Source organism: Chrysochloris asiatica, unplaced genomic scaffold (assembly GCF_000296735.1).
Source record: "Chrysochloris asiatica unplaced genomic scaffold, ChrAsi1.0 scaffold00165, whole genome shotgun sequence".
NCBI lineage: Eukaryota > Metazoa > Chordata > Mammalia > Afrosoricida > Chrysochloridae > Chrysochloris > Chrysochloris asiatica.
Genome location: NW_006408683.1, coordinates 2,474,059 through 2,488,068, shown reverse-complemented (window position 1 = coordinate 2,488,068; position 14,010 = coordinate 2,474,059). Strand labels below are relative to the sequence as shown.

Genomic DNA, 14,010 nt, shown 5'->3' with positions numbered 1-14,010 from the left:
GCGGTAGTGAGGTTGGCCCAGGATCGGAGATTGTTTTGTTCTGCTGTGCATGGGGTCGCTATGAGTCAGTTCCGACTCGATGGCACCTGACAACAACAACCCTCTAGTTAGTAATTTACCCCCCTTTCCCCTCCCGCCCCTGATAACCATTTTAATGGGAAAACATTTTCTTGACTTTTTTAAAAAACTGTTTTATTGCGAATTATCTGATAGTTTACATGGGAGAACATTAGCTTTACATTCATCTTATCATATTTCATTGCCACAATTACAATCCCCTCCATGCATCAACCACCAAAGGGTACACCCCGCAAGCCTGCCCTCTGGTCATCAGCATACAGCCCCTCTTCCTCTCTGGGTCTAGAGTTCCCAGCTGCTCCATCTCTCCACATCATCATCTCTGCCTCCACCTCTGGCATCACTGTTTTTCTGGGTAGGGTTCTGCACTCCTCTCTTCTCCCTTGATGGTCCCAGGGGCCTCTGCTCCTGGACTGCAAAGTCAACCACTCCCCTCCTTTAGTTACAAAACGTCTACCTTTACATGTCCAGCCCTCACAGTCACTCCTGATAGTAATTATTCACTATTGTACCACATGAGTGCTATCTCCATCTCCTTTCATCAGTCCCATCCAGACAGATTGGATACTACTGTTAAGAGTCTACCTTCCTCTGCACCCTCTGGATCTAGGTTCCCTCTTGAAAACTTGTAAGCCAGTCACTTCTTGCCTTTGTAGCCCCCTCCATTTTGGGTAACCAATGTCCAAGTTGCCCATCCCTGTCTACTCTGTGTATTGAGGGGGGTGGGAATGATCCTCACTGCAAAGATTTGTTCCCTCTTTTGAGCTACTGCATCCATAGGTGTAGGTCAGGTTCATCAAATTGTATCAGATTACTCTTTTTTCCTCTTCATTCTTCTTCTAGTTGAGCTCTGATCATCCAGCCATTGAAGTCAGATCAAGTGGGTATTATCTGCAAGTGTGAGTGTTCTTATGCATATGCCCTCTCTCCTTATCAGTTGGACCCTTCATTCTCCACTCTAGTCCTCTGTGGCTATGTCATTGACTCTGGACCCAGGAGTTTCCAGGTCTTGCCAAACTGTTGTCCAATCAGATTTTCTTGGCTTTTTATAAGAGTTGTCTCATACAGTATGTTGTTGGATTCTATTGGCTGGGATTTTGTTGAGAATTTTTGCATTTATGGACATTAAGGTTCTATATAGATTTCCTTTTAATTATGTCTTTGCCTGGTTTTGGTATCAGGGTTATGTTTGCTTCATAAAATGAGTTTTGCAGTTTTCCATCCTTTTCTACTTTCTGGACTAGTTCGAGTAGAATTGGTGTCAGCTCTTTTCTGAATGTTTGGTAGAGTTTACCAGTAAAGCCATATGGACCCAGATGTTGGGAGACTTTTTTTGGGGGGGAGATTTTTAATGACCTGATCATTTTCTTCTTTTGTTATAAGTCTTAATTTTCTATTTCTGCCTGTGATAGTTTAGGTAGGTCATGATTTTCTAAAAATTTATCCATGTCTTCTAGATTGTCAAATTTGTTGAAGTGCAAATTTTTGTAGTCTTCTATTTCCTTATAATTTCTGTTGGTTCTGCTGTGATGCCACCCATTGTATTGCTTATACTTGTTACTTGCCTCTTCTTTGTTTTGTTAGATTTGCCAATGGTTTGTTGATTATCTTAATCTATTCAAAGAACCAACTTCTTATGTTGCTGAGTTTTTTCTACTTTCTATTTTTTAAATTTCTGCTCTAATCTTTATTAATAATTTATTGTCTTCTGCTGGCTTTAGGCTTACTTTGCTGCATTTTTCTAACTGTTGGGGACGTTGGTTAATGTGTTGACTTTGGTTCTTACTTCTTTTTGGATGTGTGTGTTTATTGCTGTTTGTTGTTGTTGTTTAATCCTTTTGCTGTGCCTGAAAGGTTTTTGTATGCTGTGTTTTTGTTCTCATTTAATTCAAGGAATTTTTAATTCCACTTTTTATTTGTTCTATTATCCAGTAACTTTTCAGCAGGTTGTTATTCAATTTCCATGTATTTGACTTTTTTTCTTTTTTGATTTCTAATTTTATAGCAAAGATGCTTTGTGGTATTTCAGTGTTTTAAAATTTATTGAGGCTCACTTTGTGGTCTAACATATGGTCTATACTGGACACTATTCCATGTGCACTGGGAAAGAATGTTATTGTACTGCTGTTGGGTTGAGTGCTTTGTTTATGACTATGAGGTTAAATTGTGTTTTTTTAGTTCTTCTGTGACTTTAGTTTCTTTCTAGTTGTTCTGTCCTTCATTGAAACTGGTATATTAAAATCTTCTCCTATTATTGAAATTGCATGCTTCTTTCTTCAAGTCTGTTAGAATTTGATTTATATATTTTGAGGCTCTTTCATTGGGAGCATAGATTTTATGGTTATGTCCTCTTGTTCAATTGACCCTTTAATCAAGAGAAAATATCCTTCTTTGTCTCTTATGCTGGTTTTTTTGTGTATTAAAGTCTATTTTATCACAAATTATTATTGCCACTTCTGCTTTTTATTTTTATTTTTTTACTTAAAACAACACAATTTATAACTTACCATTCTGGAGGTTGAAAGTCTAAAATCGGTTTCACAGCTAAAACCAAATACAAGCCTGTGTTTGTTTTCAGAGGCTATAGGAAAGAATTTATTACTTTGCCTTTCCCAGTTCTTTCCTCTGTCTTGAGTTATCAGTGTAGCATCTTGTTTCCTTTATTTTATTTTCCTTTTTATTAAGGTGAAAATATGTATAACAAAACTTTCACCAATTCAATAATTCTCTCCTTTCTCACTTTCTGCTTGCATGCTTTTCTCTCTAAATCTACTGCCTTCTTCTCTTTTTTTTTCTTTTACTAAAAGAGCTTTGATTGAGAATTGAGTGATAGTTTACCTGGAAAAACATCGATTTTGCTCTCAACCAATCATATTTTGTTTCATTGCAATGATTACAATCCTCTCCGCACTCATGTACACAAAACACACAAGAATATATACTAATTTAAACAACCAAAGCACACATTCTGCAGGCCTACCAACACACAGCCTTTCTCTTTCCATGAGTCTAGAATCCTCAGTTGCTCTGTCTCTCCATGTCATCACTTCTACCTCCATCTTTGGTGTCACTGCTTTTCTGGTTAGGGTCCCACATTCTGCTTGTGTTCTTCTCTTTTCATTGTCCTAGAGTCCTCTGTTTCTGGAATGTCAGGTTAACTTCTCCCTGCCTTTTTGTTACAAATCTTCTACCTTTACAGTTGTGACACTCACAATTAGTCATGATACAATTACACACTATTGAACCAAAAGAATCCTATCCCCATCTTCTTTCACAAGACCCATCTAGACAAGATGAAAACTATTCAGTGGGGATTCTACCCACCCTCTGAAACTAAACTCCCTCTTGAAAACTTGTAAGCCATCGACTTTGTGCCTTTATAGTCTTTCCTCCCCCATTTTAGGTAGCCAATGTCTAAGTTGTCCATCCCTACCAACCCTATGTACTGAGGGGATAGGCTTGATCCTTGATTTGAAGACTCCTTCCTTCTTGGTTGGTATTTTGAGAAAGTACATCCATAAGCAAAGGTCGAGTTCATCAAATTGTAGCAATTTACATGTGTTTATCTTCCTTCAAACTTCTTTCTCTTCCTCTAGTCGACTTCTGATCAGCAAGTCATCTAAGCTAGATCAAATGGATACTATCTGCAAGTTTGAGCATTTTTGCGTGCCTCCTCCCACTTCATATCAGCTGGACACTTCACTGTCATCTATAGCCTCCAGTGGCTAGGTCATTGTCTATGGAATCAGGAGTTTCCAAGTCTCCCCAAACTTCGAACTAACCAATCCTTCCTCTTCTCTCCCTCATGACAAGAATCTATGAAACATGGTTGAACTCTGCCATGTCTTCATTACTGTCTTTCCCCCACTTCCACTCACAAGTAGACCAATGTGGTCACCAGCAAGGATTTAAAAGCCTGCTTGTGTGTTCCCTTTGAGTTTCAGTATTGGAAGGGGGTATGTCTTCAAGGGCTGACTTTTCTTGCCTTGATAGCTCCCATGTGAATAGCTTGCTTATTCTTGTAATAGCCAAACAGTCTGCTTTCCCCACCCCTACCCCACTGCTGATCTTTCTTTCAAGAAGTATCTTCTGTTCCTCTAGCTGCTCTGGGTTGGTCTGCATGTCCTTTCAAGTGGGAATGTCCCACCTCAGACTGTTCTGGATGGGGCTCAGGCCCCATACTCTCAACAATAAGCCTATTTCACTGGGCAAATTCTAGAACTTCTTTTAGGTTTCTATTAGTTTTTGCTGGATGTTGTTGTTGTTAGGTGCCATCAAGTTGGTACCAACTCATAGCGACCCTATGCACAACAGAACGAAACACTGCCTGATCCTGGGCCATAGTGATTGTTGCCATGCTTGAACCCATTGATGCTGCCACTTTGCCAATTTGATTGACATTAGCTTGATATATTTTTTCCACTCTTTGAATTTTAGTCTTTTATTTTTGTGTGTAAGGTATGTCTCTTGTAGGCAGCATATTGAAGGATCCTACTCTATGTCTCTTGACTAGTGCACCTAAGCCATTGAAATTCAGTATAATTATTGATAGGTATGAATTGATTGCTGTCATTTTGCTATGTGTGTTTTTTGTGGTTTCTTTGTTCCACGTGATTTTCTGTGCTGAGTTCACTTTGCATTTTCTTGTCACTTTCAAACAGTCGGTTTTATCTTGAAATATACAGGACATCCTCAGCATTTGGAAGCTCTATAATAGTACTTTTCTCTCTTTTGCTTTGTAGTTGTCTTTATTATAGACTTCTGTTTCTGGTTCCCTATTTTCAGTCTTGTATGTTTGTTTTACTTTGGATACTTCTATATCTGGATTGACATCTGGATAATGTTGCTGTGTACATGAATCTAAGTTTAGTATTTTTTTATAAAATTGATCTGGTTATTACAAATTCCTTTCATTTCTATTTATCTGGAAATATTCTAACTCTGGTTTTGTATTTGGGGGACAGTTTTGCTGGGTATAAGATTTCTGGCTAGCAATTTGTTTCTTTCAGCATTTTGCATATGTTGTTCTATTGCATTCTTGCTTGCGTGGTTTGTGCTGCAAAACCAGAGTTTAGTATTATTGGCTCTCCTTTGTAGTTAACTTTTAGTTTTTCTGAGTTGATCTCAGGATTCTTTCCTTGTCTTTAATTTTGGATAGTTTAAGTATGATATATCTTAATGATTTTATTTTGGGGTCTAACCTGTTGGGGTGTGTTTATCATCTTGAGTGCTTATCTTCTCATCTTTCATGATGCTAGGGAAGTTTTCTTTCAACAATTCTTTGACTATTTTTTCTTTGTCTCTTCCTGTTCTGTAATTCTAATCATCCATATGTTATTCTTTTTCGTGGTGACCCACATGAATCTTAGGCTTTCTTCAGATTTTTTCATTTTTCTGATAGTTCTCCTAGCTTATTTATTGAGAAATTTATCTTCAGGTGCACTAATTTGGGACTCCATTGATTTAAATCTGTTCCTTTGCCCTTTCAATATATTGTCCATTTCTGAAATCTTAGTATTAATCTTTTGGATTTCTATTTGCAGGTTTTGTATCATGTCCAAGCCTTTATCAGTTTTGGTTTTTACTGTACTATTTTCCTGAAGTCTTCCTTATTTGCCTTGACTGTTATGTCATTCATTTGAAAGCACCTAAATATTTGAAAGGAGTCCTGGTGTAACACTGTAGGATAAGCACTGGACTGCAAAGTTAGTTTGAACTGTAAGGTCAGTTGTTCAAATCTGCCAGATACTCCTCAGAAACCTGATACATGGTTGCTATAAGTATCTAAATATCATTCATCTGAATTCTGTTTTAGGGAGTTCCAATGCCTTTTTTCCTCAAAAACATTTTCTATCTCTGCCTCTTGGTCACTTGTTTGAGTCACTTTGTCATGTTTCTTTGTATGAATAGAAATTGTCTGTTGTGTCCATGATATTGTGGCATTACATTAATATTTAATTGATGATTGTATGTTGGTGTGCTCTTAGGAACTCACCATCTGTCTCCTGGTGGGTATGATTACATAATAGAAGTATGTGCACTGTTCTCTGTTCAACATTCATTCAGCTCAGTCTATGATGGCTTTGACTGATGTTGGATGTTGTTGTTGATAAAGTGTATAGCAGCTAGTTTTGGCTCTTGCCAAGTGGGTGGGACTGCAGAGGGTATGGTTGTAACTGAGCTATATAAGCATAGTTGTTGCCTTGTTTGGGGTGAGGCAAGAAGAGAAAACACAAACACACACACAAGAGAAAAAATAAAACAAGCAAATAACAGCAAAAGAAGAAAATGCCAAAAAAGAAAAAGAAAAAAAAAAAACTGCCAGCAGGTAAGAGGAAGGCTTGCAAAATGTGCCCATTGGACATTTAAATGAACGTATATTTTTTTGTTTTGTACGTGTACATAAAAAAAAGGAATAGAGGTAAATACTGTTAACTTATGATATATAGAGGGGATTGTAATTATTGCAATGAAATGAAGTATGATTTGCTGAATGTAAAACTGGTAATTTTCCCTTTTGTTCTGTATACTTTCATTGAATTCACAATAAAAACTTAAAAAAAAAAAAAAAGGACAGCAGCTAGAAAAATATTATAATAACCAAAAAGAGAAAAGAAGGAAAGAAAAAAGAGAGAAAATAAAAAGAAAGAAAAGGCACTAAATACAATTAGGGAGAAGGATGAAGAAAAGAGAGTCCAGAGAGTGGTAAAGAAAAATCAAGAACTTAAAAAAGAAAGAAGACCTGGGGCCTGGGGTAGCAAAAATAGAGGGAAAAAGAAAAAATGAAATGAATATAAAAAGGAGCTCTGGTGGCATAGTGGTTACGAGTCAGGCTGTTAACCTCAAGGTCAGAAGTCTGAAACTACCAGCTGTTCTGCAGGAGAAAGATGAGACTTTCTGCTTCTGTAAAGATTTACAGTCTTGGAAACCCTATACAGGGTCACTATGAGTTGGAACTGACTCCATGGCACACCACCACCACTGCAACCATAGAAAGAATAAAATGCAAGAAAAGGTAAAGGAAGAAAGAATAAACAAAAAGAAGGAAAGGAAAAAAAAAAACAGGACAGTTGTCTGACCCAGAGAGAAAATGCTGGGGGATCCTGCCAGCCAAGGTCTTTACGAGTTGAGTGGGCATGGGATGAGATGGTGGTGCTCAGCCATAGATAGAGTTTCTATAGGCCTAAGCGTTTTCTGTTCTGGGCACCCATCTGGAAGTCATTCATGCAGACCCTAAAAGAGCTGGGGTCAAGGTCTTTCTGTCCTAGAGGGCAGCAGGGGGTGCAAGTTCCTGTTCATTCATAGCTGGCCAGAACTGACTTTACAGTTTTGGAACAATCCTCACCTGAATCCAGACACCAGCTAATGGGTGATGCAGATAGCTCCCAACTCACTTTGATGTGGCTCACAACTGCATAACTCACCAGCATAATGTGGGGTACAAGAAAAAAAATTGACCCTTTCTCTCTGCCAGTAAGTGGCATATCTTTGTAACATCAAACCATCCTCTGTCTTCAAAAAGCTGGCTGTGAAAATTCAAAATGGCCACACCACACCTGCTGGTCAGCATAAGTCACTAGTCTACCTATCTCTCTTTTTTTCCCCCCTGCATCTGTTCAGTTTCTTATCCTAGTGAGGGTTAGTCTAGTACTGGACAGAGTCAACACTTCAGGTTTGGAGCAGGGCTCACCTAAATCCAAGTGCCAGGGTTGGTGCAAATGGCTCCCAACTCACTTTGATAGGGTTCACAGCTGTGCGATGCACCATTGTGTGGTTCTGACTGCATGGACAGTAGAAGCTACCTTGTGATGGGGGTGTGTGAGGGCTAGCCATGCTTCTAGTCACCAGAGAATTGTGGGAAACAAAATAATTGCACCTTAATCTCTGCAAGTCACCAGTAGACCTTTGGACCACCAAGATGCTGTCTTGTCTCTAAAGTCATGCAGGAAAGCTTAAGATGGGCTGGTACTGTTCATCTGTCTGTCTCCTTTCTTTGTTGCTGCATCTGTTTAGCTTCCTATCCTAGTAAGCATTCAGTCCACCTCTCTATCTCTTCATTGGAAGTGCAGGGTTCTAGGACTATCATCTATCTGCGTGTGTTTCATTTGATTCTTTTGTGTCTTTGCTGTAGAGGCGGTGTGTAGCATTTCTGTCTAGTCTGCAATTTGCCACCTCTCTCCTATAGTATTTTTTTGTGAAGTTGGTCTGGTTATTACAAATTCCTTTAATTTCAGTTTATCTGTAAATGTTGTAATTTCACTGTCATGTTAGAGGGACAGTTTTGATGGGTATATGATTCTTTGTTGACAATTTTTTTCTTTCAGAATCTTGCATATATCTTCCTATTGCCTTCTTGCCTGCATGGTTTCTGCTGAGAAATCAGGGTTTAATCTTGTCTTTCCTTTGGAGATATCTTTTTGTTATTTCCTGAACTGCTCTCAGGATTCTTTCCTTGTCTTTAGTTTTGAAAAAATTTGATTATGTCTTGCATCTTTTCTCAGGTGGAGTGAGGACATGTTACTGACTGCAATGTGGGTGAGGGTGTGAACTGGATATGCTTCTGGTCACTGCAAGGGTGAGGGGAACAAGAGGAGGATTTCACCTTTCTGTTTGCCTGTCACTGGTGTGGGTACTTGTATGGTCCTGGGCAAGTGGAGTCAATTATCATGTCACTGTGCTGATTGAATGCTGTTTGCAAAGGTCCAGAATGGTCACACTGTGTTTGTTCAGTTGACCATTCACCTGCTCAGTTTGTCTCCTCTCTCACCACTTTTGTTCATCTTCTCCTAGTTCATATTTAATCCACTTCTCTATCCTTTCCTCTGAAGCTCAAAGTTCCAGGATTATCATTCACATCTATTGTGTTTGGTTTCTCATGTCTTTGTTGTAGAGAGTATATGTGCCTACTCCACCATCTTGCCGGAAGTGCAAGGATGCCTACCTTACACCATACTCAGAGATATACTCCAGATGGACAGGAATTTAAATGTAATATAGGTGGGCATATTTCTAATTCTAACTTTCTTAAACAAGACATATACAAAAAAGCAAAAGATAAATCATAACTTGTTCATCAATAGATACCTTCAAGTAAAAATACAAGGCACTAACTAGGAGAAGATATATACAGATACACAACAATTTGTACAAGAATATTCGTAGTAACGCTGTTTGTAAGAACAAATAAAAACTAGGCATAAACCAAGGATTCTAATTAATCTAATTTTTTTTTTGTACCTAAGGTCAATAATAATAATGGTACAAATAATGGTACAAATATCTGCTCTCAGATTATTTACCTGATAACATTTCCTAAACTGGTTAAACTTAAGTTAACTCGTGATCCTTCCCGTAGTCTGTCCCCTTCAGATCCTGAAGATTTCTGCCTTTCACTTCCTGCTAAATCCACCAAATGAATCCTGGATTGTTTGGTGAGGTCTCTGTCTAGGAAAACCTGTGGAAGAGTACCACAGGTCATGTCATTAGAGGTCATGCCATTAGCAGGTCTAGTTAGCTTACATGTTTCAAAGTTTCTTCTAAACACATTTCGGATTCAAAGAAAAGCATAATGTTTTATAAATTAAAATCTCCATATTATTCATGATGACATTTTACAATAATACATTGTTGTTAGGTGCCATTGTGTTGGTTTCAACTCATAGTGACCCCTTGTACAACAGGTCAGAAGCTTATGAATTTTATTAATATTATAAAGACAAATGAATAGCACTTTAAAAGTTTGCAAAGTTCTTTAGGCCATATTATCATTTTAAGCCTTCCAACATTTCTTCTCTAAAATACCTCTTCAAAGTGTTAGCAAACAAAGAAATCACTTTGAGAACTACAGTGCTCCTGATGTAAGTCATGATATTTTCAATTGTAATAGATGCATGCAAAGCTGGTTAATGAATAAGACAGACTGAAGAAGAATTTATGCATTTGACTTATGGTGTTAGTGAAGAATACTGAATACAATGGATTGCCAGAAAAAATGAACACATCTGTCTTGGAAGTACAGTGAGGTTGGTGCAGGACTGGACAGTGTTTCATTCTGTTGTGCACAGGGTCGCTATGAGTCGGCATAGACTTGGCTCCTAACAACAACAACAAATGTATTACTAGTATTCTACCACCTGTTTGTCTGTTTGTTATACTGTGGTGGCTTGGGTGTTGATAAAATGCTGGGAGCTGTGCTACTAGTATTTCAAATACCAGCAGAGTCACCCATGGTGGACAGGTTTCCATGGAGCCTCTGAACTAAGAGAGACTAGGGAGACAGGCCTGGTGGTCTACTTCCAAAATTTAGCCAATGAAAACCCTAGAGATCACAACAGAATACTGTCTGATATTGTGCTAAAAGATGAGCCCATGTAAGTACATGGTGGCCTCAACAATTGACTTGTGTATGTCAAGGTTCATGAAGATTGTGTGGGATTGGAATGCTTTGTTCCATTGTACATAGGTTTGCCATGAGTCAAAGCTGACTCAAAGGCAATTAACAAATGACTAGTGTTGTGGCCTAGGGGATAGGATGGTAAAATCTTAGTATTGTGAATAACCATTTCTAAATTATGCTTTTGTTGTTGTTAAGTGCCATCAGAAGTATGTTGTTGATAAATGCTGTCAAATTGGTTCTGACTCAGAACTACTATATGTAGGGTTTCTGAGGAACATCTGGTGAGGTTGAACTACTGACTTTGTGGTTCAAACCGACTTTGCAGTCCATAAGAAGTATTGTTGTTGTTAAGTGCTTTCGAGTTGGTTCCAACTCATAGAGATTCTGCATAGGGTTTCCGAAGAGCAGTTGGTGAGTTTGAACCACAGACCCTGCAATTCAAATGACCTTGTGGTCCAGTGCTTATCCACACTAGTACTCTAGTAGTATAACAATAATCTATGAGTTGATACATATATAGATATGTAAACTGAACAGGTGTGGGAAGATGAATTGGACTATACTCATGAATATAGGTTTGGCAGAGGATATTTCTACATATGTATTTGGATGTGCTACAAATGTATCCAAAAATATAGTAAAACATGTTGTTATTTTGTGTAAGTGATGTCGAGTCGGTTCTGATTCATAGTGACCCTGTATAGGGTTTATGAGGCTGTAATTTTTAGAGGTACATAAATTCTCATGTTTCTCCCGTGGTGCAACTGGTGGACTTGAACTACCAACCTTATGGTTAGTTGTCCAGTGTTTATCCTACAGAGCCACCATATTCCTTATAGTAAAGCATTGTTGTTAAGTGCTGTGCAGTTGGTTTTGACTCATAGCAACCCTATACAGGGTTTCCAAGGAGTAGCTAGTGGTTTTGAAATGCCAACCTTGTGGTTAGCAGTCCGGTGCTTATCTAACACCACCACACCTGGATTACATAGTATGGTATGCTGCTTTTGCTGTATGCTGTCAAGTCAGTTTTGACTCATAGTGGCCCTGTATTGGGTTTCCAAGACTATAAATCTTTATGGAAGCAGAACGCCTCTTCTTTTGCCCACAGAGCGGTTGGTAGATTTGAACTGCTAACCTTGCGGTTCGAAGCTCCAAGTGTAACCCACTATACTACCACAGCTTTAAAATATTTGTTGTTGTAAAGTGCCATTGAGTCGGTTTCAACCCATAGCGATGCTATATAGGGTTTCTGAGGAGGAGCTGGCGAGCTTGAACCGCCAACCTTGCAGTTCAAATGGCTTTTCAGTCTAGCGCATTAACCCACAGTACCACACCAGGACCCAGTGGTAAAATTATGAAAACATCTTAGCCATAACCAAACACCTTGAGGGAATAAATCACTAGGCCTGAGGGCTCAGAACCATAATTTTAGGAGACATTAAGGTCTATTGCACAACATAGTCCACAAAGACAATCTTCTACATCCTATTTTTGTGAGTAGCAAATGGAGTCTTAAAAGTTTGTGAGCAGCCATTTAAGGTGCAACTATTGGTCTGCCCCTCTTCAGAGCAAAGAAGAATAAAGAAAATCAAAGATGTGTGGAAACAATCAGTCCAAAGGAATAATAGACCATGTGAATAACCTGAAGAACTAGTTGGTACCTGGCTATCGCTGTCAACTGCTCTGAAAGGGATCACAATAGAAGGTCTTCAATAGGCCTCCTATTGTGGAAGAAAAATGTAGAACACAACTCAAAATAATAGAAAAATACTATATTTGTCTGATAGAAACTGGTGGGACCCCCAGGAGTATAGCCCCAAATCTGAAACTGAACTCATCCTCCTGGCTCAACTTTCAGCCAAACTAAAAACAAGCTTATAAGGTGAATAATAATACCAGGGAAGTATGCACACTTTAGGACAACAAACCATACCAGATCAAAAGGGCAGCATTTACCCAGGGATAGAGCTCCGAAGGTAGAAGGTGATAGGAAAGAAGGACAAATGGAAACAGTAAACATATGGGGGAAGTGGGACAAGTGTACAACTGTTATTAGAATATCTTGTTAATATTGTTAAAATTGTGGGGATTGCAATCAATGTCATGAAACAAAATGTATATGAATTGTTGACTGGAAAACCAATTTGCTCTGTATGTTTTCACCCAAATCACAATGTAAAAGTGAAGTATAGAGAAAAAAAAGAAGTATAGAGAAGAGTGTGTTCGAGTTTATTAAAGATTCTAGTTAATTGATATCAATCTGGTTTCAAAGAACTTACCTTGGTATCCAAATATCCTAACTGTACTTCAGTATCTGGTGGTTACCTAGGCTCGTGGGTCTAAAAGCTGTTCATTATTATATGGAAAGTGCTCAGAAAGGCTACTCATAGAATTCTCCTTGATAAACTACAGAGTCATTCTCATATATTCACAGTTTGTTCTTTGATCAGCTTCAGACAAAACTTCACTTGTTGGCCTTCACCTAAATCTCACCTGCTTGAACTGAATGGTGATGACCATATGGGATCGACTGCTGCTGGCATTCATGTTGGTTGATGCTGTTGTTCTTATTTTTATTCCTTGCTCTATCAGCCTTTCAATTTGTGCATAGCTCTCACAAGGCACTGATTTCAGACCATCCACATAAAAGCCCAACTGTTGATCTTCCCTTACTTTTAGTATACCGGATTTCTTGTTTCTCGACAGCAAATCTCTTACCTGTGGAAAAAGAATAAATAATTTAAATTAAAGGAAGTCTGGGGAATATTGTAGAATAAACATTGGTCTGTTAGCCACATGGTGAACAATTCAAACCTGGCATTCCCTCCATGGAATCTTCTTGACGGCAACAAACAATAACAACAAAGGAAGTCAGGGATTTCTATTTCTTTCACTGTTATAACTCTGCCTAGAATATATTAAGTAAAATATTTATTGAATGAATGAAAGAATAAATGTTAAATTTAAGCAGATACCAGACAACCTCATAATTTAACCAAGTAAGGAATAAGGTCTCATCTGTCAATTTTTCATACTGTGGTTTTGCTGGAAGATATGCCATTGGAATTTTAAATACCAGCAGGGTCACCTAGGGTGGACAAGTTTCAGAGGAGCTTCCAGACTAAAACAGACTAGGAAGAAAGGGAGGCAAACCACTTCTGAATCATTAGCCATTGAAACCTTATGAATAGCTGCAAAACACTGTCTGATATAGTACAGAAAGTTAAGCTCCTCAGGTTGAAAGACACTCAAAATATGAAGTAGAGTTGACCTTGATGATATACATAGAGTAAAGCTTTGTGGACCTTCATTTGCTGAAGGGGCACAACTCAGAATGAAAATAAATGGTTTCTAACATCCGTTTATAGTCATGGAATGTTGTTGTTGTTAGGTGCCATCGAGTTGGAACCAACTCATAGCGACCCCATACACAGCAGAACGAAACAATGTCTGATCCTGGGCCAACCTCACTACCACTGCTACACTTGATGCCATCAATGCTGCCACCTGGCCAATCCATCTCGTTGAGGGTCTTC

At 38.5% G+C, this 14,010-nt stretch overlaps 1 protein-coding gene across 1 annotated transcript in view; it reads right to left on the bottom strand.

Moving 5' to 3' along the window:
• KIF28P overlaps positions 1-14,010 on the bottom strand; it is a 204,065-nt gene that overhangs the window by 76,126 nt on the left and 113,929 nt on the right. Inside the window, exons 7-8 of the mRNA XM_006871283.1 lie at positions 12,968-13,192; positions 9,378-9,532 (exon numbers count right to left, since the gene is read on the bottom strand). Of these exons, the coding sequence (XP_006871345.1) occupies positions 9,378-9,532; positions 12,968-13,192 (380 nt within the window). The remainder of the gene's footprint in view (positions 1-9,377; positions 9,533-12,967; positions 13,193-14,010) is intronic.